The sequence below is a fragment of the Impatiens glandulifera genome, chromosome 9 (assembly GCF_907164915.1).
Source record: "Impatiens glandulifera chromosome 9, dImpGla2.1, whole genome shotgun sequence".
Taxonomy (NCBI): domain Eukaryota; kingdom Viridiplantae; phylum Streptophyta; class Magnoliopsida; order Ericales; family Balsaminaceae; genus Impatiens; species Impatiens glandulifera.
Genome location: NC_061870.1, coordinates 31,355,287 through 31,381,812, shown reverse-complemented (window position 1 = coordinate 31,381,812; position 26,526 = coordinate 31,355,287). Strand labels below are relative to the sequence as shown.

The window sequence follows — 26,526 nt, the reverse complement described above, 5'->3', positions numbered from 1 at the left end:
GGTAGGTCAAAGCTCGTATGCTTGATTGTTTGTTTATAAAACTATTTGTTAAAAAAAACTCATAAAAATAATAAAAGAATATCAAATAAAAGTTTTATTATAAAACATAGCTAGTTTAATGAGATCTAATATTTTATCATTAATCAATAGTAGACTCATTTACCTGTTTTTGTTTATGAAGTTATTCATTAAAAGTTTATCGAAAAAAAAAAAAAAATACAAAGTACAGGTTTTATACATAGTTTAATTTTTTGGGTTATTTTCATTAGTCATAACCCAATTAAATTAATATATTTTTTATTGAGAATAAAACCATTATCTTTTAACTTAACTTATAAGGCAATATAAATTTCCACTAAAACTAACTTTGTGAGTAATATATATCTTTGATGTATACTTTTCTATCCACTAATCTTACTATATTATTAATTAAAATTTATTTATTATTTTCCTTAATATTTTAAAATATTAAATAATATTTTAATTACTAATTAATTCACAAAAATATTATAAAAATTATTATTTTTTAATCAAATCAGATTATTTTAAAATAATCAAATATCAAATTAAATTATAATTTTTATTTATTTATAAAGAGTTAATTCTCATAGTTTACTATGAAATAAGGAGTCACCTATGAATATTAAATTATAAATAATATAAAATAACTTCTAACAAATCAAAATAACTAAATTAGAATATAAAGATTAATAAATATGAAAATTTTATAAAAATTAAAATTTGAATTGAAAAGACCTGTCTAGTTCAAATTTGAGATTGAGTATTATATTATAAAGACGAAAATTTCAATGACGGACCGACAATACTAACGGTAGTATACGTGACCATAGATTACGAGTTCGATTTTTCCTTAAAACGAATTAAGTTGAAATGAATGTTATTAATGTGGAAGTTCATGCTAACATCATTCATTAAAAATAAATCTAACCATCTTATAATTTATTAAGAATGATTTTCAAATTAAAATTCATATAATTGATTATGATGAACCATCAAACAAATTGAATAAACCAATCTTGCGATTTCAGAAGAATCTTGACAATAAAAATAAATTCATAATTTAAGGACACTAAAATATAATTAACTTATGGCTCTTTTGATCTTTGATTATTTATATTTTTCTTGTTTTTTTTTTCTTAAAAAATCATGTTCGATTAAATTTCTAAAAAAACTTAATTATTTTATGGTTAAAAGTAAAAAATATATTTTAATTTTTAAAGATAAATTAATTTTATATATTAAATAAAGGATATTTTTAATATTTAAATAAATAAAAAAAAATGATTAGATGATCGAAATGATTAATGAAATAATGCTTAATAAAAATCAAGAAAAACCAAACAAAACATTTAATCAAACTAATAGTTACTTCTAAGTATTTAAATATATAATACCATAACCACTACTTATTATATAAGATATATAATAACCATAACCACTCTTATTCTTGAAGATATATAAATAATGATCTTCAAACACAATATTTTTTTTTTATTTCCAAATTATATTTGTGAACTATATTAACAACATTATCTCTTTTTTTTTTATTGAGATATTATATATTTAAGAAATACTTTATTTAAAATATAGAATATTAGGATAGATATTGAGATATTTTATATATTTAGGAAGTAGTTCATTCAAAATATAGAATATTATTATAGTTTTATATTTTGTTAATTAAGAATGTTTCCTAAATTTATGTATATATACATCAATTAGGTCATTAATTTTCATCAACAAAAATATAAATTTGTTTCTTCCTTTCTATTATCTCTTTAAGTATTAATTTCTACATCGTTCTTGAAATAAGGTAAGTTTAATATTTCGCATAGATCATAACATTTTCTCATATATTTAATATTATTATCATAAATATTAACACAAGCATGTGGAAATTAACAATATTATTAGAGAATAAAAAAATTAAGAATGTTTGGTTTGGAAGTTTGATTCTATATGAAAAGAGAATATAGAGATAAACGGAAAACGCCAGATAGCGTTTTCAGGCCCCCCACCCAATAATGATGAAGCATACAAAATAATATACAGCCGCCGCGTCTTCATGGGGGAAGAAGAATTCGTTGAAGAGACTTCTCCACGCTTAGGAAAGGTGTCCTTTCTTCATCAATACATCAAACTCTCCTCCTCTTGACACCTACTTTTCACTATTCAACGCTTCTCTATATTCTCTCTGAAGTTCTCCCCCCTGCTTGTTATTTCAATACCTGAAAACCCACCTTTCTATCGGCATGTGTATCCGATCATCTGTGTTAAACTGAGGTATTTTCCCTGTAAGAAGGTGGGAAGGAGGTAAGATGGGGACTTTCAAGCGACAGTTGAAAGTCATGCTCCGGAAGAACTGGCTCCTCAAAATTCGCCATCCTTTTATTACTGCATCTGAGGTATTCCGATCATGCTTGCAACTGGGAAATTCTCATTCACCTTTTTGAAACTGTGCCCATGTCAGGAATCAGACGCATGTGAACATTCTCTTTTTTTTTTTTTGAGTAGTGGAGAAGTTGATCACAAGTAATTGATATATTAGTCTGAATTTAGGAGTGTGGAGACTAAGAAACATGGTCTGGGGGTGTTAATGGAACTCTGATACTTTCTATTCCCGGGAAATCCCTAACTTTCTGAACTTGGTACATGAGTGCATATAAATCGTCATTCATGCCAAAGAAGACAGAGTTATTAATTTCTGGGTTATCATCAATTACGCATATTTTGGTATCAAAAGTTTGAGTCAGCTCTGGGTTTTATGCCGCATGAATTTGATGATGACTTTTGTTGTTCTCACCTGAATGAATGCCTCTTAATGTTTTTATCTCTGCTGTGTATGCCTAACTTTTATTTTGATTTGTTGCTGCTACTGGTGTGCTAACAACTTGGAATCTCTTTGGCAGATCATTCTCCCGACTGTTGTAATGTTAATGCTAATAGCTGTAAGGACACAAGTGGATACAGAGTTACACCCAGTGCAACCGTAAGCATTATTGACCTTTTCATTAAGGGTTTATTTTGCACTTGTTGGTCTTCTCACACTTATTCATTGATTATTCAAGTTTAGGACTCACCTTAAAGTTGTAGGTGAGTTGGTAAATAGACACTTATTTATGAGATTTGGTTTTTGTCAGAGGTGTCAAAGCAATATTTTCCATCTTAAGGCATAGAAGATATGGTTGCACTATCACTCAAGTTTAGGGATTAAATACATAATTACCTGTCCTACTTTTTTGACAGCAATATTGAAAAGGAAACTTTTGTTGAAGTGGGAAAAGGCGCCGTATCTCCATCATTTGAACAAGTACTGGAATCTTTGCTTGCCAATCATGAGTATTTGGCTTTTGTACCAGATACAGATGAGACACAAATGATGATTAATGTGTTGTCTGCAAAGTTTCCAGTCATGAGTGTACGTTTTCTATCATATTTTTCTTTATTTATTAATTTTATATGTGAATTAATTACGAAAAACAGCAATGTCTTTTCATAGTCAAGCAACTTATGCATGTATGTCTGGAGATACTGATAGAATTTTCATGTTTTCTTTTACATTGTCATATTTTGTAATGAAGCTAAAGGGGTTAGTAGGAAGAGATAGAACTGTATACAATGTGCTGAAACTCTAATTTTTTTCAACTTTATTATGATAAAGTCATGTCAGGTGGTGTTATAAGCAGAAGCTACTTCCTGGTTCAGAATCTCATATATAATTGACAGCTCAAATTTCCCTTATTTAAACTCCACGAGACAAAATAACATTCTACTTTTGTCTAATTGATTTAGCTGCAGTCATCCCCTGTTGTTGTCAGCCACATTCACCTTGATCTCCAAGCCACAACCTGCTGCTAACATTTCCATAATTTGCCAATGCGAAAATATCCAACACATTAATGTTGAAACTCTTACTGCAATTCAATGAAGAAGTTCTTATTTGAGTTGTTCAAATAGATAGTGTTCCACTTCTCATGTCCAAATTCAAACACCGAAAGAACCACTGCGATTAATAAGAAGACACATGATTGAATAGTATTAAATTTTCACTTTTTTATGACATTATGCAACACAATCTTTTTGTTATTGCTATTTCTTTTAGAACATAGTGATATCGTACCAGGAAATGTGCACTCATTTTAATGAAAGTGGAAGTTGTTAGATCATATACTTTGGCATCTAAAAAGTATTATAGATATGTGGGTAAATTTTAAGTTATTTCTTATTATATTGTATTTCTATCAACTGGAAATAACTTGTTTTCTTTATATAAGACTTATGCTAGTGTTCTCCACCGACGTCTGATCCTGATCGCCGGAGCTTGACTGACATCATTTCTGCTGGAGATTTTTGTTGTTTGTTCCTGGTCTCCTATTTGATGTTGTAGATTGATTGTTTGGCGTCCTCTTTTTTCCTTTTTTTTTTTCACTTGAATTGAAACTTGTTCTGAAGATTCATCCCAATTTTGCGGTCTTCGCAAAAATTTGGTTTAGTGAAAATGTCTTATCCTTTAAAAAAAAGACTAATGCTAGTGTACAACTATTTTTTTTCTTAGCTTTAACTTTTACATGCTTTAGTATCTACCTTCAACTATACATGCTGATTAGTGGATAAGATTCTTCATTTTGATGAAGATCATTTCTCACATTTGTAGATGGTCTCTAAGATCTACAAGGATGAATACGAGCTCGAGACATACATACAGTCAAATAATTATGGTTCCTGTAATGCAAGCAAGTAAGTGTTTGCGTGCCCTCTTTGCCAACGAAAATTCCTCACATGAGCTATAATTATTTTGTTGTTAGTCCAACATGTAGATTTATATCAATTGTTGAGCTAATCTTAGCATGCAACAAAAAGTATATGCCTTTGAGTGGTTGCCCTTTTGTGTACCTTAGATTGTTGTTATTCAAATTGTCTCCATCAACATGCTTGTTTTTTTAAAGAGGTCAACTTTTAATTAGAAAAAGAGCGCTAGATGTGTTCAAACACTACAAAGGTGTGAAAGGGGAAGAGAAAAAAAATAATGGCATAAGAGAGCTAAATGGCAATAAGATCAAAAACTTCTCATCCCGTACAAAATCCCGCAGACTTTTGGGAAAAATGGATCAGATGGGGAGTATTCCGGAGTAAGCATGAATGAGAGGAGATGCTTTAGGTCTTAGCTGCGAGTCAAATTATGTTGGACGAGAAGTAACTCTTCCAACTTTTGAGATTTTTTTTTGTTCATCTTCTTACGCTAGGATTTGTTGGGAAAGGATTTCCTATTTTTGGTGGTAGACATCTAATTGCTCAAAGGTTTTACTTGCTGGTAAAATAATTTGTTTCATGTATTCATTTCTCTTTTTCATTTAATCTTTATGGTTATGATGGTAAATTAGTCAAACCATGAATGCTATTTTCAGTTTTATTCTTTCTGTTGAAAAAACAATTGTCTTGTCTTGTGGGATAAAGATGTGCTGAGTTTTAGAGTTGGATAAAATGTGTAATGTATCTTTTATAGAGAAATTGAATTGTTCCCCCACCCTCTTAATTTTATTTTTTATTTTTTGAAGTGACCCTCTTTTTTAATGTATGCTTGTTTCTTGATGTTGTCAATATTAACCAAGAAAAAAAAAGAGATACTGAGAGACGGTTTGGTGATATTTACTTATTTTTTTTAAATGGTTTGGATGTGGAGACTCGAACCCATGAGCTTGAGGACATGAGTTTCTGCGCTCTATCACTGAGCTATGATTTGGTGATATTTACTACTTGAAGCACAACCTCTGATTGCTTATTATTTACATTATCTGCTAGCAGGGGAATTTTAAAATATTTTTCATTTTTCAGGAGCTGTTTGAACCCAAAAATAAAAGGCGCAATTGTATTTCATAGTCAAGGTCCTGAAGTTTTTGACTACAGTATTCGCCTCAATCACAGTTGGGCATTCTCAGGATTTCCTGATGTTAAAACTATTATGGATGTGAATGGTCCTTATCTCAATGACTTGGAACTGGGAGCGAATACTATATCTATTCTGCAGTACAGCTTCAGTGGCTTCTTCACTGTATGTTTCTTTGAGTGTTCTTTTACTGAATTATTGTATAAATACATGTTTGTCTATCATTATTTCTCATTTGGTTTTCTTATTACTCATACAATCAACATCTTTATTGGTTGAAGACCTTGTTCCTTTTTGTTTTGAAAGGATAAAATATTTTTCATTATTCCATAGCCCACGTGAAGATCACAAACAGCTACGGTGAAATCACCCAGACAAAAAGCGTTGAAGGAAGTCATGGGTTAAAACAAGGAACATGAAACCTATAATTCAAAATAAAACACGAAGTTCCCAAAACTTAGTCTTCAAGGTTTAAGTTCCTTGATGCAGGTTTCTGGTACATTAAGCTGTAGTGTTTCAAATCACATCCCATTTGTTGCTTTATCTTTACTCACTGGTTTTCTTTTTGTTCCACTGTTAATTGGTAATCATCTCATCTTCTAAATGTTCCAATTCCAAGAATGAGAGTGCATTCTGAATATGATTATTTTATTTTTGGAGGTCTGTTCACAGACTCTCTTTATTGTCCTAAAAGTTGAAAGGACAATAAAGAGAAAATCTTCACCATTTTCCAGAAAAATTATAGGGTTTACCTTTTTCTACACCTAGATCTTCAGCTAGCATTAAAAATTTATGAGATCCACATGCATATGTGTGTGTGTGCTATTGATATCTATGACCATTTCCAGAAAAAAAAATTTATACTTATATTACTCCCAAAACTCAAAACTAAGATGAAGCTATGTTATCAGATGATTCAGATCCGTTTGTGTCAGATCTTAACTTATTATGGTGTCCAGTAGGTTTTGTTTGGATACCTATCTTTTGCATTTTGATTAAGTTGATGTTATTACCCGAGTTGCTTTGCACCATTGGTGTCTGATGAATATTAGTCACATAAATCTAATGAGCCATCAATTTGTTTTCCGGTCAAAAATGAAAACCATACAGCTATCATCTTTTGTATTAAGCATGTGCTGTCATTTTTGCAAATAACACGATGATGCTAGAGATGATTGTTCTTCTTCTGAGGTCTCCAATTATGTTGAATGCATGTATTTCTTGTTTCTGATTTTAAATAGTACCTTGTAATCAAATGGTTGTGTTTAATGTTTCTTAGCTTTGTCCTCAATCTTCCTTGGTCGTTTCTGTGGTGTGCCCCTATTAAAGCTAGGAACTTGGTTACATTTTGTTCCTTCTTGCAGCTTCAGCAAGTAGTGGATTCTTTTATCATATTTGCTGCTCAACAAAATGCATTGGAGGTGGACGCTAATGCTGAGTCACTTTTCCTACAAAAGATACTATGGAGACAATATAGCCCTGCAACAATAAGGGTTGCTCCTTTTCCTACTCGGGAATACACAGATAATGAGTTCCAGTCCATCATAAAAAAAGTCATGGGTGTGCTGTATGTATTTTGTTGTACTTCCGGCTGAGTTTTACTTACATAGTAGTATGGTCTTGAGATGTCCCAAGTGATTGTAAAAGATAAAAAGTTTGTGCTTGCGAAAAGAAGTCTTCTCTATTCCCATGTAAGATCTAGTCCTAATGCTAATTTGGCCTTAATGATATTTTTTTGGATAACAGGTACCTGCTGGGATTTCTCTATCCTGTTTCACGCTTGATCAGCTATTCTGTGTCTGAGAAGGTTATTGATTAGAGAGATGATGGGTTTATAAACCATAGACATTCATTTTTTAGCTTATAATGTTTTTATTGTCCTCCACTTCAGGAACAAAAGATAAAGGAAGGTCTCTACATGATGGGTTTAAAGGATGAGATATTTTATCTTTCTTGGTTTATCACTTATGCTTTACAGGTATATAATATTTGTGCTCACCTAACCCTAGAAGTGAACAAGTTGAATATACCAATATACCATGTCAAAAAAATTTAAAAACTCCTGTTTTTCTTGCTTAATAGTATTATTTGTGGGAAGCTTCCTTAATCATTAATATTTGTTTTCTTCTGGAGTTATGCTTATATGATCTATGTCAGCTTTACAAGAGGCATCATAGATCTTTTTAATTGATGAATAAGTTGTTTAATCTTACCATATTCAGATATTCTGTGTTTTTATGATAAATAAGATTTCTTGTGGTCCTTATTCATGCTTCAATATTTCGGTCATTACTACAGTTTGCAATTTCTTCTGGAATCATCACCATTTGCACGATGACTACTCTTTTCCAATATAGTGACAAGTCACTAGTGTTCGTATACTTCTTTATATTTGGCTTAAGTGCAATAATGCTGGCATTCTTGATATCAACATGCTTCACACGCTCAAAAACAGCAGTGGCAGTTGGTACCCTTTCCTTCCTTGGGGCCTACTTCCCTTATTACACAGTAAACGACCAGGGTGGTCCTATGTGAGTTTTCTGCCTATTAAGTTCTTGGGTTAACTTCTGGTTAAATTCCTTCTCTGCAATTGAAGTAGGCTTCTTTCAACTTCATTTAGGTCGTTGAAGATTACTGCTTCATTGCTTTCCCCTACAGCATTTGCCTTAGGTTCAATTAACTTTGCTGATTATGAACGCGCTCATGTTGGTCTTCGTTGGAGCAATATGTGGCAGGTATACCTTTTTGGGTTGCGTTTACTATTTATGCATATTGTACTGAAAACTAACTGACACAAATTAAAATATAAATATAATTGGATACTTGGCTGTATGCTATTTTGTAAGTGTCTTTAGTTTGTCATCCCCCCTCCCCATCAAAAGAAAGAGAAAAACGATCTTTGGAGATTAATTCATGTTAAATACCTAGTTGTGTTTCATAATACTCCTTTCTTAAAGCTTGAGATTTTTTTCTTATCTAGTATCCAATTACAGTTCACTTTTTGCAGTCCTCGTCTGGAGTGAATTTTTTGGTCTGCCTCCTGATGATGGTGCTTGACACACTACTATACTGTGCTATTGGTCTTTATTTGGACAAGGTACATATATACAACATTCACTACTTATACATATGTTGAATTCTAACTCTAATTTTCTGAAAAGTTAAAGCTTGTACATACATGAATTGTCGTGAAATGCACCTTCAATACAAAAATCCATTATCTAGAGAGAAAAAAATAAATAAAGGATGAAAGAAGAGCCTCTAATAGGGAAGGAAGCTTCCAAGGATGTAATCTTCAAGCATTAAGGTACATCAAAACAAGATAGAAATGAAGATACTCAATTTCATTGACCTGAGCTCCCTTCCAGATTGATCACAACATGTCCTTGAGCATTCACTATTGAGACAATTTCTGCTCAACTTCCACCGTCCATTCATACTTCAACTCTTTTCTTCATAGCCAAACAAAAACCTTTTCACTTCTCATGAAATTGATGCAACAAAACTTCTCAAAAGTCAAGTGCAAAACCCTCCTAAATCACAATTACTACTTCTAAATTGGCTCAATATCCTAACTAATGTCTCATCAGACTGGTGTTAGATGAAATTTTAGAGTATGTCTGTTGGCATAAGCAGAATCTTTCAGCTCCATTACGAACAAAATTAAACATACTTATTCCATGTTTCAAAATGTATTCTTTAAATGCAATTGATACAGTAAATTTCTTCATTTGTTATTATTTTTGCACTTATTGTCTATCGCCTCCATTCTTTATGCAAACTTTATCGTTAAAAAAAGGGTTTTAGGATCTAATTCTCTTAAAAGAACTTAAGATGTCACTTCCTGTCCATATCTCATTTACTTATGCTGTCTAGAAAGTCTTGCTAAAGAATTGCTCATATTTTATAGGTTCTACCAAGAGAAAATGGTGCCCAACGTCGATGGTATTTTATATTCTCTAAGTGCTTTCATAGATTTAGACCTGCTACGAAAGCTTCCGCTTGCCACTCTGATGATCCTGATGGAATGGTGAGCTTTGCTAGAAGTGATGTCAGTGAAGTTGCCATTGAAGCTGTAACCTTGGAAATGAAGCAACAAGAACTTGATAGCAGGTGAAAAGTCCAGAGAGAATTAGAAATATGCATAATCTTTTTTTGTTTATCCTTTCGTCTCTCATACTGTTTAACTTGTAGGTGCATCCAAATAAGGAATCTGCGGAAGGTTTACAGTACTAAGAAGGGCAGGTGTGCTGCTGTAAAGTCCTTGGATTTGAACTTGTATGAAAATCAGATTCTTGCCCTTCTAGGTAGGTAGCTAGTTTCATCAACATTCTTACAAAATCCAAGCTAATACCCTCCCCTTGAAAATTCATCTAAGCAAGTAACAAAACTCATTATGTGCTAGCTATTGTAACCTCATCAGGAGCTTTCTTTTTTCACATATGAAGCATTTGTAACTTAAATTACATTTGGAGTATGGCAAAAACTAGAAACTATGCAGAACTTCAACTGAGTCTTGTAGTTGGAAAGCACCAGAGATAGAGCTATCACCAAAAATTTCTAGGGAGTTAGAATATTGTATGAAAACTAAATTATTAAAAAAGTTATAGTAATTGATACACATAACCTATTTGATCATGACCATTTAGTCCAAATGAGGAGAGATTACCAATTGTTATGTCCCTTTCTTTCTCTATTCCAAATAGATCGTGCCTTTGATTATGTTACTCACTTACTCCTAATTCCTCGGGATAAGACAGTTTATCATAAATCCTAATTGTTATACTTAAACATCAAGGTCACAATGGAGCTGGTAAGAGTACAACAATTTCTATGCTTGTTGGCCTCCTTCGTCCTACTTCTGGAGATGCTTTGGTGTTGGGGAAGAATATTATGACAGAGATGGTAATTTTTCAGTATTTTGCTTCTATTTAATTACATTTGCACTATGAGCTCTTTCCATCTTAAATTAAATTTTGTGATCATTATTGGAATTCCCTTTTGTTTGGTACTATTTCTTAAAATACTTTTCAGTGTAAAGCTCCTTACAACATTGAACTCTTTTTTTATCACACTGCATGAAACACTTGCACGGGTTGCCTATAAAAAAACTATTATATTCCTTGTCATTTTTATTTCCAATATTTGACACATGAATTTCACAGGAGGAGATACGGAAGCTATTGGGTGTGTGCCCTCAAACAGATATTCTTTTTTCCGAGTTAACGGTAATGTGTATCAGTATTTTCTAGTATGTAGGCTTGATAGAGAACTAAATGCCTACCTGATTTGACATGTATCTTTCCCCCTCTCAAAACCAAAACCATTTCTACTTTGAAAAGTAGATTTCCTTCATATGAATTGTCTATGCTTCAGCAACATCTATTAACTCTATTGATGTGATACATGGGAGTTAACAGAATGCTCATTAGTCAAAATTAAGGGCTTGGAAGTTCCATGTGCACTTTTGAGTCCAGGATTCTGCAGATTTGAGGGATAGTATCACTGTGAATTTTTCCTTTTCTTCTTGCTTTATTTTATTGGACAATGTATTGATTTAGTAAGACATTGGGCATTAAATAACTGCTACAATGATTATTGCTTCTCACTTGCACAAATAATCTAGATGGCTGAATCTAAAAATAACTAGTAATGGTATAGATAAGTGTGTCAATGATACGGTAGCAAAGTAACAATTTTGGTTAATTCATAATGAAGGTTGAATTGAATGGAGTAATTTTATGCATGCTATCTCTATAAGTAAATAAACTTCACTTCAGTGGTAATACTTCTTACTTTCTGTTTCTTTTGATTTTTTCTGTTGATTAAGCTTTATTTTTGTCTACTTCTTCTTCTTTATTGTATTCTCCACATTGTTGTCTTCTCAACGAAACAGACTTTATATAAAATGGCAAAAAAAAATTCAAATAAAATTAAGCTTTATTGCATGTGTGGTATGTGCCCTTTATTCCCTAGATGTGATACGAGAATATTTATGCTTAAACGGCGTTTTTTAACATGTAAGTTGACGAATAATTCTGTTTTATCTATAATGATTTTATCACCTGAATTTTCTATTCCTTTCCTTAAATGGAAAACATACTTAGTTTCTGTTTAATGAATTTGATTGATTGTGTGGTTATGTTTCCATTACTCCCAATATATGATTCTAAAAGTTTTTTACCACCTAATTCTTTGTGGCCAAAAACATCTGATTTCAGATCCTCAATACCAAGTTGATTATCTTATCAGGTGAAGGAACATTTGGAGCTATTTGCCAATTTGAAGGGTGTGAAGGAAGAGATGGTGGAGAGCAGTGTGATTGCAATGATAGAAGAAGTTTGTCTCTGCACTAGTTATCCTCTATAATATTGCTAATTATTAATCAATACACAAAAAATGCTGCTGCACCTCATATTTATCTCATACATAACCTATCTGGTTCCTCTTGCCTTGCAAGCTTGCTTCTGTCATCGAACCTTGAAAGGTTGTTCAACTACTAGTTGTGCCTTCCAGGGACGGGGTTCTGTCCTAGACCCATAATAACATGAGCACATTAGTTGGTTATATTTCACGCTCATCCTGTTACCATTTGGATGAATTTCCTTTATCATCCCCATTGGGATTTTGAAGGAGTTTGTGGAGTGTTGAATTGGGTGACACACGTGCCTTTTATTCTTTCTTTCTTCATCCTTTTGTTCTCTGCAAACTGTTTAGGAACGTTTCTTGTGTTCCACTCTTGATTTCATTTAAAAGTTTGACATTTTCTCAAAAAAATAATAATGAAGATTCCATGCTAGCTTGACTAAATACTCTTGTAGGATTGTATTGTAATATAGGGTAATGATATATATGTAAAAAAATGTAGATAGAAAGAGTATCAAAGAAGTTTAGAAACTACATAAAATTAGGATGGAAAGTACAATCAGTGAGAGAAAGTATGTGTAGACAAATGGTAGTATTTATCTAAATCTATGTATGTATATACAAATGGTAGTATTTATCTACATGTTTTTTATGTAAATGTTTTAGATTTTTATCTGAAATTTGAGGAATATATATTACTCATTTTTTGTGGATGAAGTCATAAAAGATTCATATTCAGAAAGACATCACACATGAAGGTAATATATATAAAAACAATTTGTTTTGTTTTAGTTAAGCTACTACTTTTCACTTATTTGTCTCTTCTTGGGCCCATTTTGAAGGTCCAAAGTTTTCTTTGCATCTTGGTCTTGATCTCATTCTGCAAATTCTGGTGCTTATTTCTGTTAGTTTGTTAATTAGGTTGGATTAGCGGATAAAGTTAACACACATGTGGGAGCCCTATCCGGAGGCATGAAAAGAAAGTTATCCCTTGGAATTGCACTAATTGGAGATAGTAAGGTAAATACAAACTTTATAAAGTCTGTTAGTTTAATTTGGTCGTGTTTGAGAGAACAATCTAATTCTTTATTTGTCCCCCATCCTTTTTAAGGTTATTGTTCTTGATGAACCCACTAGTGGAATGGACCCTTACTCCATGAGGTTGACATGGCAACTAATTAAAAAGATGAAAAAAGGGAGGATAATTTTGCTAACTACTCACTCTATGGATGAAGCTGATGTTTTAGGAGATCGAATTGCTATAATGGCCAATGGATCATTAAAATGTTGTGGAAGGTAGTCATCCTTTTCATTTTGCTTCTGCATGAGCTTTGCAACTTCTCGACAACTCAATGATTTATTCCTCCGTATGAATGTTGTGCATGTATTAATGTTTTCTGGAAAACTGCTCACACTAAAACCATAATTATTTACACAAATGAAAAAATTAATCAGTGTAGTGTCAAAATTCAATATAGTTAAGCATAATAATATTCTTGTGCTCTCTTACCGACACTGTATGGCGCCTAACCATCCATAGTCCACTTTCTGCTAGCTAGAGCCTGGCCTATGGTTCCAGAATCTACTTTTTCTCTAGCTAGGGAATGACTTATGGTTCCAAAATCTACTGTGTCTGCTAGCTATAGCATGACTTATGGTTCCATCTTAAAGAAGTTTTTATATTTAGGTCATTGATAGATTAAGTTTTCTACCCTTCCATGTTTCTATGACATGGTTCTGTATGTATGATGAAAGATAATATCATTAAGAGCATTCTGATATGTTAATTGATTTTATTTATTTATTTATTTTGTGACCCGGGTTTAATACTGGGGGTGGCTGTGCTATACATGAATAAATTTTATAACTTTAGACAAGATGCAATTAATCATGATCAACCTTTACTTGAACATTTGATTTTTCTTTTGTTTGGAATCATTATTATCAAATAGAGGTACTCGTTAATGAATAAAATAGTGTTAACTTTGGGGAGAAAGTGTAGTAGTCGGGACTTCATGTGCCTTCTATATGGGAGAAGTGCAAAAACATCTTTAGACCTGTTGGTGGATAACTAATACTTGTTACATTTGAACAGTTCACTTTTCTTGAAGCACCATTATGGGGTTGGTTATACTCTTACATTGGTTAAGGTACACCTTGCAGCTTCCTTACCGTTTCATTTTTTCCTTTCATTCTTACGTTGCTGATCTGAAAGCTCTAACATTCCTTATTGCGGCCATATTGTTTCTCTTTCTTCTCTCTCTCTCTCTCTTCCATCAGGGAGCGCCAAGTGCTTCTATTGCTGCGGATATTGTTTACAGACACATTCCTTCAGCGACATGTGTTAGCGAAGTACTCATCTGATCTTTATCTTCAATCCTAGTTGCGTAGATGTAAGAGAAAACTTGTTATTTAAAAAATAACATTCATCCCCATTTGAGTGATGAAAGTTATAAACCTTATTTTGTGGGGTCACACCTTCAATCCTGATACATTCCAGTTGCTTGGCGATGCTTGTACAATATATTCTGCTGTTATGATAGTTTAAGCCATGTAAATCAGCTTATAGCTTCTGAGATTCTTCTGCTTCTGCTGTTGCTACTTCTTGTAATTGAATGCTATTTACTGATGTTCTGCAGGTTGGGACTGAGATTTCATTTAAGCTTCCCTTGACATCTTCTTCCTCCTTTGAGAGTATGTTTAGAGAGATTGAAGGGTTCATGAAAAAGTCAAATCCTACCTCAGGAGTTAGTGAGAAGGAGGAAAGTAACTCCCTTGGAATTGAGAGCTATGGTATATCAGTCACGACTCTTGAAGAGGTTTTCCTAAGAGTGGCGGGTTCTGATATTAATGAAATTGAAACTAGTGAGGAAAAGAAGATCCCTACTTCACCTGATGCTATGCTATGTCATGTCTCTTCTACTCAGACACCAAATAGTATAGTTTCTTCAAAGTGGTTTGGTAGTTATATGAAGGTTGTTCGAGTCATACTGGGCGTAGTGTGGAAGGCTTGTAGTTTGTCTTTCGCTTACTTCATGAGTTTCTTAAGGTTCTTGAGTATGCAGTGCTGTTGCTTAGGCATTGTATCAGGCTCTACATTTTGGCAACATTGCAGAGCATTGTTTATTAAGAGGGCCATATCTGCTAGTAGAGACCGGAAAACAATTGTATTCCAGCTCTTATTTCCAGCTATATTCCTGCTTCTTGGTCTTATTTTTGTGGAGCTCAAACCACACCCTGCTCAGCAGTCTATTACCCTTACCACTTCTTATTTTAATCCCCTCTTAAGTGGTGGAGGAGGTGGTGGTCCAATTCCTGTTGATTTGAGTAAACCCATTTCAACTGAGGTATGTTGACAACTCAGGCTGTTCAGCTTTGCCTTTTTATTTACCTCTACAACAGGATAAAATGAAAGTAAATAAAAAATTGTCATATTTGATCCTTTGGAAGTACATGGATTAGAATGTATCATGATCAACATGACCCTAATATGCCATTCTTATTGCAGGTTGTAAACTACATAGAAGGGGGATGGGTTCAAAGATATAAACCAACTACATACCAATTTCCAGATCAAGAAGAGGCATTAAGTGATGCTATTGAAGCAGCTGGACAAACACTTGGCCCCGTTCTCCTCTCTATGAGCGAATATCTGATGTCCAGCTTTAATGAATCTTACCAATCAAGGTATATTCTGACCTCAATTGTTGAAGGATTGAGGGCAATGTGGTTTATGGAGAGTTCTTGAATTCTCTGCACATCTATGTATCTTACACTGCCTCCTTGCATGTGTTAACAAAATGCTGATTATTCAAGTTCCACTCTTGGTCTGGGTTTGGAAAATAAGATGCAATTTTTGAGTATTTAATGTTTTTTTACATTGTCTGAATTCCCTTTTACACATAGCACAATGTTTTCTTTTTTTTTCGAATCCATGAGTAATTTTGGTGTTAACAAAGATGAAGGTAATCTGGAAGCTATTCTCCAACTCTCCAGGTGTAATCCCTTAGCAAAAGAAGTGGAGTGTCAATAGATGCACCCTCAAACATAATCTCACACTAAAATAGGATTAAATTTCAAACCCATCTTGCAGGTATGGTGCAATTGTATTCGATGATCAGAATAATGATGGAAGTCTGGGATACACTGTTCTACACAACAGTTCTTGTCAGCATGCAGCTCCAACATATATAAATTTAGTAAATGCAGCAATTCTGAGGCTTGCTACTATGAACAAAAACATGACAATTCAAACACGTAATCACCCATTGCCTCTGACAACAAGTCAGCACTTGCAACGCCATGTATGTTTGTTAAGTTCTTTATACTACTTATATTCTGCATGTTATAACCTGATAGACTTGCTCTCTGACAGTTTAGATTTTCTGTAACTTATTGGTAGTGTATCAGTTGTTTTGACTGCAATAATTTTTTTGAGTTTTTTATGTCTGGGGATACACTGTCTAAACTTGCATCTGTGTGCATGTCGAGTTTATTTGTCTCCTAATAGAATAATACTTGACTTTTGTCATAGCTTATGATTTTGGACGTTTCAAATAATTTGATTTGGTTTATGAACTTGTAGGACTTGGATGCATTCGCAGCTGTAATTATTATTAATATTGCTTTCTCCTTCATCCCGGCATCATTTGCAGTTTCTATAGTCAAGGTATGAGATCTTAATTTATTTTATCTATTTAAAATAGATACACTATTAACTATATCACCCATAAAAACAACTTTTGTACTTTAACCTTCTATTGAACTCATGATTCCTAGCATAGTATTTTATTAACTAGATGAAATATTTAGGCACGAGTCACTCATTTGTCATTCTGATAGATAGAAAGATGGTAGAAATGCCAAGTGTTAGTAAAGGCATCATCCATACCATAAAAAAAGCAATGATCATTATAGTAAAGGAACCTGCTTCTATAGCTCCATATCTGTAGTTTGCAGATTCATCAGTTTGAATAACTGGTTGAAAACACTACTCTAAAGGATGTCCTGTGGATTTGTAATGCAGGAGTATGAAGTAAAAGCTAAGCATCAGCAACTAATTAGCGGAGTATGTTTGTCCTTCCAAAATGATAGAGTTTATTGATCACTATAGCTTTTTATATATCAACATTTTATCTTGTGCAGGTATCTGTATGGTCTTATTGGGTTTCAACATATGTATGGGACTTTGTCAGCTTCTTGTTTCCTACATCGTTTGCATTGATCCTATTCTACATATTTGGTATGTAGATTCTTGAATTTCATTTTTCTTTTCATTATTTTGGTGGCAGATTTCTGAATTATCTGACATAAATTTCTTCAAAATTATCTTAAATCTAAATCACTTTGTACTGTCAAAACATCTCTTCATGAATCCTTCTTATTTTGACATTATTGATGGCCACATATATTCCAATATCTGAGATACCCGAGTCCTTTATGAATCTATTACTTTCTTTGGCAATTTTTGATTTTGGATTGAGATAGGTGGGGGAGGAAATACATCGGGCTAATATCTAGATCCACAAGTTAACTTTCATCTAAAAAAACGGGTTCGTTGGATGAAGTTATATTTTCATACTGCAGGGGTTTATAGATAATGACATGGTAGATAATAATTAACTCTTCCAAAAATACATAGGATGGATTTTCTTTTCTGTGATATCGTTGAAAAGCAAGCCTATTCTGACGATTAATGTGACGAAGTTCATGTAGCTGGACTCAGTTAATTAGAAAAGGCCTGTTAAGTTCGAAGTATCTTAATCATAGGGTACTTCTAGATAGATAATCCAAATCATCTTTTCTTTAACAGAAAAAAAAAATGATAATATCTTTTTCTACTTAAGTACAAGTGCAATGGGAAACACACAAAACTGAATCTGATGAAAACGCTACCAGTTTGGAGCATACTTGTCATCTAAAACTCATCTTTTTCCCCCTTATCAGCTTCTAATGAATTCATTCGATTGTACAGGCCTTGATCAGTTCATTGGAACTGGTTCTTTCTTTCCCACAACTATCTTATTTCTGGAATATGGGCTTGCAGTTGCATCTTCAACATATTGCTTAACCTTCTTTTTTTCAGAGCATTCAATGGCTCAGGTATTGGTTTCTATCATATAAATGTGATACTTCAGGATTCAAAGGCAAGATGTATCTGGTCCTTCTAATGCTAAATTGTCTTTTTCTTGTTACTGTTGTTTTTGTTTCCTTCTTTGCAGAATGTGGTTCTCTTGATTCACTTTTTCACTGGACTCGTTCTTATGGCTATCTCATTCGTTATGGGACTTATAGAGACAACAGCAAGTTTAAACTCTTCTCTGAAGGTCAGAGCTAATATTTACCATTTTCTTAGGTACAATGTGTTGAAAATCATAGAAATGTAAAATGGCAACAGAGCAAGAGAGAGAGAGCAAACAATGAATTCACAGGAAAGCTTGGACTTCAATGATATTGAGAAATAAGCGTCTTTATTGAATCTTACTAAAATGAGGGTTTGTTTGGTCCAATTTGGACATCAATTAGCATGATACAAAGTAAACCATGAGCTTGAGTCAGCCTGTTATATTCTGTGGTCACTTGAGACAGCTCAAGTAGATCCTGTAGCTCTTCCATACTCCTTGCTTGCTATCATGATTTCAGCAACTGTACTTTATTATTTCATCAATGGGAAAGAGAAAATCCAGAAACGTCATAAATTATGAAGTTTGATTGAACTGTATAAATGGTTCTCTTTATTGATTACAAAATTTAGTGGGTCAGTTTTCAGTTAATTTTAAGTTTGTCTTCTTGCTTGTTCTTCCTCTGCATCTTTTCCTACTAAATAGGAAGCGCCATATGTAATGTTACATCATTTGTACGCATGTAAAACTATTCTCAATATTGTGTCTCTGGGATTACATTAAAAGCTTGTTTAAGAAGGATTTTTGGCATTATCATGTGATGTTGTACTTTTCACATAATTTAAATCCATTTTTGAATAACCAAAGCCCCTTGGTCATTTGAACATTTTTTTTAATATTATTTGATTAACAACAAAATTGTTATTTCCACGTGAATTCTCAGATTTTCCAAATAAAATATTTTGTAACCATCTTAATTTTAATCCAAACTCAAACAACTCCCCACTGTGGGGCTTCTTTTAACCTATTGGACCCAACATACAAGTGTGAACTTGAGGCAGGTTAGTTAACGACTTGGGGCATCATATTAGGAATATTTTATTTAATTACATTTTTTACTAGATACTATTTCGTTAAATATTGGATGTAAAGTATATAAATGTAGGCTTGTACTCTAATTTTAGTTCATTCAGAAATAAAGAATCTTTCTCTTCTATATTCAGTTTGCAAGATTTTTCACTTTCTTTGTTTTGGGGAAAATTAAAATGAGTACAAGATTTTTCATAAAAAAAGTCTAAATCCCTTCAATTTCGGCCTTGTCTTTAATCTAAATTAGGTAGTTGCTACCTGGATCTTAAACTTGCTGATTGTTATTCTTGTTAATGAGTTGGATAGCTAGAGTAATTTTTCTGCTAGCTTGTTATTTTTGTGTGAATACAGCTTTGCGATTTATGTGACTTGATGAGAACAGTTGTTTCGAAGATTTGAAACATATACCAGTTTTGCATTGGGATTCGGAAATAAAACTTTCATTGCAGTATGTATAGGCATTACTTCACATCTTGGTCATCAAAATAGCTTTTCTGATATTTCTTTTCATTTCAGAACTTCTTCAGATTATCACCAGGATTTTGCTTTGCTGACGGGTTAGCTTCATTGGCTCTTTTACGGCAAGGGATGAAGACTGAATCTAGTGATAAAGTTCTTGACTGGAATGTAACTGGTGCTTCTATTTGTTATCTTGGTGTTGAGGTTATTTCACTTTCTCTTGTTTTCTCAATGGAAGGCTTATTTGCTTTGGCTAAAATCAGACTTGTTCCAGAAACAAGGGTAAATTTATTTATGCAGGCAGAGTGAAAAATGACTGGAATAATTTAAGCACATTGGTTTTGTGTTTGATTGTTATTGTGGGACCATTTTCATTATGGGAACATGTAATGTTTCAGAAAGCATAAAGATTATAAGAAGTAACCTCATATTAACCTGTCACTATGAAGGACTATGCTTTATTTGGTTTAAGGGCCCATTTTCATTGGTTTTCAATTAGAAATTTTCTCTAATGCTTGTGCTTTTGTAAACAAATATTGAGGCTCTTGAATATGCATTTTTAATTTGATTTCAAGGTAACAAAATTCCATAAGTTAGCAAATGAATAAATATCCCTAGAATTGAATAACTACCATATGTGAATGTTATATTGAACCAGAGAAATCAACAGATGCGATTTTCTATATTGCTATGTAGACCAAGAAGATATAAACCTCACAGATTGAAATTATATATGGATAAACCGTGTTTTGTTGAAAATGATGCCACTGGAAATATTTCTTTGATTGAATATAATATCTTGTTGCAGGCCATTATATATTTTCTTTTAGTCCTTGCTCTTGAGCTTGTGCCTCCTGGAAGAATACGTTTATTTACCTATAAAGAGTGCTGGAAGAGGATAATAAAGATCTTCCAAAGAACTTCAGATTCGTATCTTGAACCATTATTAGAAGGATCATCCAAATCTGCTAGTGTTAACATGGATGAAGATGTTGATGTTGAAGCAGAAAGGAACAGGGTAGTTTCAGGTTCAGCTGACAATGCTATCATCTATTTGCGTAATCTTCGGAAGGTACCCCTTCTCTGACCTCCCTCTTTTTTCTCAGTGTATGTTTTGATGGCCTCTTATACTGGTGGATCCCCTTGTCTCTATCTATTCTAATTGCAGGAATATCCTGGGGCAGATTACCCAGGGATAAAAGTTGCAGTACAGTCATTAACTTTCTCAGTTCAAGAAGGAGAATGTTTTGGCTTTCTGGGTACTAATGGAGCTGGGAAAACAACAACTCTGTCAATGCTAACTGGTATGTAGTGTTTTGCATTTTTTATTGGTGAAGTATGTGTAGAAGTAGTAGATGCGTGGATGATGTTGTTAGGCATCTTGTAAAGACAGGAAAAACTTTGATAGTGTCCTTACAGAAAAGGGAGAAGGTGAGTTCCTTGAACATTCAATCTGTATTCATGACAGCTTTACACAAATATTTTTGAGTAATGATAGGGAAAGCGAATCTGAGGCCGCGAATGTCCGCGAAAATAGAATATTCCTTTAAATGCCGAATATTCTTTCTCCTTTTACTAATTGTTTTTTTCTACTTCTAACGATTAATTTATCCTATTATCACCATTAATTTTATATTTATTATCTCTCATTTAACTGGTAAAATAACACTTTACAACTTGTATTTATTAATTAATTTCTTTTTTCACTAATCTCTAAATTTTAAACTTTAAACCCTAAATTTTTAACCCTAAATCATAAATAAACCCTAATTAATATCATTTTTTAGTTGAATTATGAATTTATCTCTTTTATTTTTTTATATTTTTATGATTTTTCAATTTCTTTATTTATCAAATATTTTTTATTTATTCTTTATGCTTTTTTTTTTCTTATTATTTTTTTTAACGACTTATTAATATTTTTTTTAGTTTTATTATTTATAAATGTTTATCTAATATTTTTATTTTCACGTTAATTATTTTCTCTCCACAATTGGTGGTGACTAATTATTAATAAATTATTTTTTTTTCACTCATTTCTTTGATACATTCATAATTCATAACTTAATAGAGATATTAATTAGGGTTTAGGATTTAGAGTTTAGGGTTTAAATAAATTAATTAGTGAGATAAATTAATTGATTATTGAGAGAGAAAAAAAGATAAATTAATTAATTCGTAGAAGAGGGAAATTAATTAATATAAGGAGAGAGAATATTCTGTTTTTAAATAGAATATTCTATTTTCGCGGACATTCGCGGCCCCAAATTTGCGTTCCCTATCATTACTCAATATTTTTATGATAGTGCCATGTCATATATTTGGCGCTTGCATCAATAATTCTACAAAAGTTCCACCCTACAGAAATATGTTCATTATTCCACATTATTTACATAGTGAAGTTGGCAAACTACTTGGTAAATAGGTAATGTTGAAATGTTGTTTAGAGGGAGAAAATGACTATTCAGTAACACAAGATTGGCTGTTTATACATATAGCCTGTGTTTGTATATGGTTAATGGTTCTTTACTATGGAGTGTAGTTATTCCCACATTAATTTTCATAACTTGTTTGGTGACTCTTGTACTAAGTACAAAGTACCCTTATCTCTAGTAAATTGCCATGAATTTTAAGCCCAAATTAATAAGAGACGTGTTCTTTGTGCAAGTTTCATCTCAGGAATTGGTTGGAGTATTACTTCTATGTTTTAAAACATATCCATCAAGATATGTGCTTCTTTGGATTTATACATTGTACAATTATAGAATGATATTGAGGTTCATGATGGATACATCACATGTACTTATTTCTTATTAATGAAATGGTGACAATTCAGGTGAAGAACGCCCCAGCAGTGGAACTGCATTTGTTTTCAACAAAAATATCTGTTCAAACCCTAAGGCTGTTCGCCGTCATGTATGTTTTTCTTAGAGAAATATATAATTATGTCGTTGAAGTTTTACATGTTTTTGAATTATACTTCTAGCATTGCATCATTTTTTTATATATTCCCCTGATGTTCCAAAACCCAATCAATCATATCCAAATGCAGATGTTTCTTCTTTAAGACCGTTACTTAGTTACAATTACTTGTATTTTGGAAAATCAAGAGTATAGACATTAAGGGTTCAAAATCATGTAACATTGTTGGAAATTATAAATGCATTTTTTCTTTAGCCTGTATATTTAATTTAGCATCGTCAGCAAATAAAGCTATTGAAGGCTCACTGTCTCTTTTCTTGCTATTTTTGGCTCGTTGGTAGATCGGTTACTGTCCACAGTTTGATGCGCTGCTTGAGTTTCTGACTGTCCAGGAACATCTTGAGCTCTATGCCAGAATAAAAGGAGTCACCGAATATGGCCTGAAGAATGTGAGTTACATATTTATGGTTGTTTCCACAGTTAATCAACCTGGCCTGAATGACTGGAACTTTAGGAGTCTCAAAACGTTATAAGCAGTTTTTGACTGGGCATGACATAAAATAAAACAATATTATTTTGAATGGCAGTCTGTTACTTTCTCTATGTCCCGTACATTGCCACCAAATCTCAACATGTAAATCAAAACCAGATGACCCCATAGCTTACTATTATGTCTTTGAAAAAACTTAAAAGCACTTGTGACATCATCACTTCTTTCTATTCCGTAAAGTAAGAACATTTTTATCTTTGAACTAGTTAATAAACACTTAGTGACATAAAAAGTTAAATGAACATGTAACTTGGGACAAAGATGATAACACTTAACTGTTTACTACATATGTGTTATTTCATTTGCCTAAATCACATTTATTACTACAACCATTTGCTGATGTCTTTTTATTGCCCAGTGGTAAGAGTCGGCTTAAGAGACCAAGAGGTCACGGGTTCAATTCCATCTGAAAGCGCTTTGAATAGAAGCGGGGATCATGGTTGTGGAGTGTCATGCTAGTTCTCCTTAATTCAAAAAAATAAAATAAAATAATTTTTTTCAGATTAGACAAAGTAACATTGAACTATTGTGTCCTGTGAAGTTATACATTGTAGGGTCAAAACAGAAAATATAACATTCTGTAATGTTTGTAGAGGGGAAAAGTCTTATTAACTCAATTTCTTTTGGTTAAGGGTTAAGCTATCTCACTTTCTCGCACCTAACAAGAAAGGAAACTAAGTTTCATTACTTTTATTTATTTTTGGAATAAAGGAAAGCTAGCATTACACTCCACAACCATTATTAATCCCATTAATTAGGTAGATTGGGACAAATGCTAGATTAGTGTGTCTCATTGATAAGTTGTCCTAAGTTGTCCTGCAGACAAAGACCTATTTTTGTTAATGAACCATCATTAGTATTTATATTTAGTTTCATGATTGATGAATGATGATGATGATAGTTATATGTGGCAGGTGGTTACAGAGAAATTAATAGAGTTTGATTTGTTGAAGCATGCCAACAAGCCTTCTTTCTCCCTCAGCGGTGGAAACAAACGTAAATTGTCTGTTGCAATTGCAATGATCGGAGATCCTCCTATAGTTATTCTTGATGAGCCATCTACAGGTGATTAACTATCTTCGATTTCTGTTAAGACGGTAGCTTCTTCCTTTTTGGCTGTCAAATAGTACCAATTCAGACCTTCAGTATAGGAGGATAAACTTAGGAGTTTTATTGATCATATAGTAGGCTACTATAGTTTTCTAATCCTACATCGGGCATTTGGTTTTTGCGTTTATACTTACTCAAAATTTTAAGGCCATTCAATAAAACATATTTTTTTTTCCGTATAGGTATGGATCCAATTGCCAAAAGGTTCATGTGGGAGGTAATATCCCGTCTCTCTACCAGACTTGGAAAGACTGCTGTCATTTTAACAACACATAGCATGAATGAAGCTCAAGCCCTATGCACCAGAATTGGAATAATGGTATCTAATGGATGGATTTACTGGGTGTTCATTGTTTAGTGATTTTCTATCTTCATGCAAAATGTACACTTCATCATACATTCCTTGCTTTGATACATCTGAAGGTTGGTGGCCGGCTAAGATGCATCGGAAGTCCTCAACATCTAAAATCACGTTTCGGGAATCATTTTGAGCTTGAGGTATCTCACTGAACATGTTCTTATCCCCCTCTATTTATATGTCAAACCCACTTTACACAAAAACGATTATTTTCCTTTTATTTATAGCTGAAACCCACTGATACTAGCTTGGAGGATTTGGAGAATCTGTGCCGTTCAATTCAAGAAAAGTTATTCCACGTTCCTTCTCAACAAAGAGGCGGCTTATTGAGTGACCTTGAAATCTGTATTGGGGCTAATGAGTCCGCATCAATAGAGAGTGCATCTATGTCAGAGATTAGCTTGTCAGAGGATATGATAGTCATGATAGGACGCTGGCTTGGCAATGAAATGAGGGTACAGGAGCTTGTGTCTTCAACAAAGCTTTCACTGAGTTCATTTGGTGAACAATTGTTCCGCGATGGTATGCATACTGCTTTAATCATTTCTCTCATGTTCTTTTGTACACGAATGTAAATCAGTGTTAGATTGGTAACAACTTTTTTAACACTAAATAAGATTTGTTACTACATGTAGGTGGTATCCCATTGCCGGTATTTTCTGAATGGTGGTTAGCCAAAGACAAGTTCTCTGTAATTGATACATTTGTTCTATCTTCCTTTCCTGGTGCTACATCTCAAGGTTGCAATGGCTTGAGCGTTAAATATCAGGTATACCCATATTGGTTTGTAGGGCTATTTCTATATATGATGCTGGAGATATGACCGTCTTTTGGGCATAGAATTCTAATTAACCCTGCAATTACTAAACCACTATATGTTACAGTTGCCATATGCAGAGGAACTCTCACTTGCTGATGTCTTTGGACACATAGAACGTAATAGGTAACCTACACATCTTTGTTAACTTTGTTTATTGTTTATCGAAAACAATCCTTCCTTTTAATCTCGAACTCTCATTCAGAGACTTATTGGGCATAGCGGATTACAGCATCAGCCAATCGACACTAGAATCCATTTTTAATCATTTTGCAGCTGCCGCCTACTGATGGTAAATACTACTTATGTTGTAAGGTACAATAACCATCGACCTTATAATTCCCTCTATTTTGTGAAACTATACTCGTATAATCTATTATAGTTATATAGTAGTTTTGTACATATATATTTCGAACTACCAAATAGGCACAAACGGAATGTTTATGAACTAGCTTAGAGGTGGGAAATATTTAAGTGCCTTTTAATTTAAGTTATATACTACCTACTTAAATGTTATATATGTCCCCATGGAAAGATGATGATGATTTTGTTATATTTAATTGAAATCAGATAAATTAGGACATAAGGAAGATTAAACCAATTAATGGCAGCAAAGATGCAATTAAAATATAACTTGTTAAAATATAACTTAATTATCTCTCTTTTAGGTATTGTAGTTGATCAAATATGATTTTATTGTTAGAATATTACTGATAGAGATAAAATTTATAATATATATATATATATATATATATATATATATATATATATATATATATAAATCCAAAAATCTCAGATCAAACAAGCTTTAAGAATTAAAAGAAAATA

At 32.8% G+C, this 26,526-nt stretch overlaps 1 protein-coding gene across 1 annotated transcript; it reads left to right on the top strand.

Annotated features, from left to right (window-relative positions):
• The first annotated feature begins 2,089 nt into the window (after positions 1 to 2,089).
• On the top strand, positions 2,090 to 26,199 carry LOC124914753 (ABC transporter A family member 1). Its single transcript, XM_047455361.1, has 40 exons — positions 2,090 to 2,426; positions 2,931 to 3,010; positions 3,268 to 3,439; positions 4,676 to 4,758; positions 5,854 to 6,070; positions 7,270 to 7,472; positions 7,652 to 7,712; positions 7,797 to 7,883; positions 8,204 to 8,436; positions 8,526 to 8,640; positions 8,913 to 9,002; positions 9,816 to 10,018; positions 10,100 to 10,212; positions 10,704 to 10,810; positions 11,071 to 11,133; positions 12,158 to 12,244; positions 13,193 to 13,291; positions 13,383 to 13,567; positions 14,367 to 14,421; positions 14,552 to 14,623; positions 14,911 to 15,618; positions 15,780 to 15,958; positions 16,365 to 16,575; positions 16,857 to 16,940; positions 17,298 to 17,339; positions 17,417 to 17,513; positions 18,246 to 18,373; positions 18,493 to 18,597; positions 19,999 to 20,145; positions 20,750 to 21,013; positions 21,110 to 21,245; positions 22,778 to 22,857; positions 23,205 to 23,312; positions 24,328 to 24,478; positions 24,706 to 24,842; positions 24,947 to 25,021; positions 25,109 to 25,403; positions 25,517 to 25,650; positions 25,766 to 25,824; positions 25,904 to 26,199. Exons 1-40 carry the CDS (start codon positions 2,340 to 2,342, stop codon positions 25,986 to 25,988), a joined length of 5,637 nt encoding a protein of 1,878 aa, XP_047311317.1. The 5' UTR covers positions 2,090 to 2,339; the 3' UTR covers positions 25,989 to 26,199.
• Positions 26,200 to 26,526: the final 327 nt, after the last annotated feature.

What these genes read in the sequence shown, in the direction of transcription:
- LOC124914753 (XM_047455361.1), top strand. Translation starts at nt 2,340, where the DNA reads ATGGGGACTTTCAAGCGACAGTTGAAAGTCATGCTCCGGAAGAACTGG. An exon ending in AACGACCAGGGTGGTCCTAT is followed by an intron (nt 8,437 to 8,525) that starts GTGAGTTTTCTG and finishes AACTTCATTTAG; the next exon opens with GTCGTTGAAGATTACTGCTT. An exon ending in AGAATATTATGACAGAGATG is followed by an intron (nt 10,811 to 11,070) that starts GTAATTTTTCAG and finishes TGAATTTCACAG; the next exon opens with GAGGAGATACGGAAGCTATT.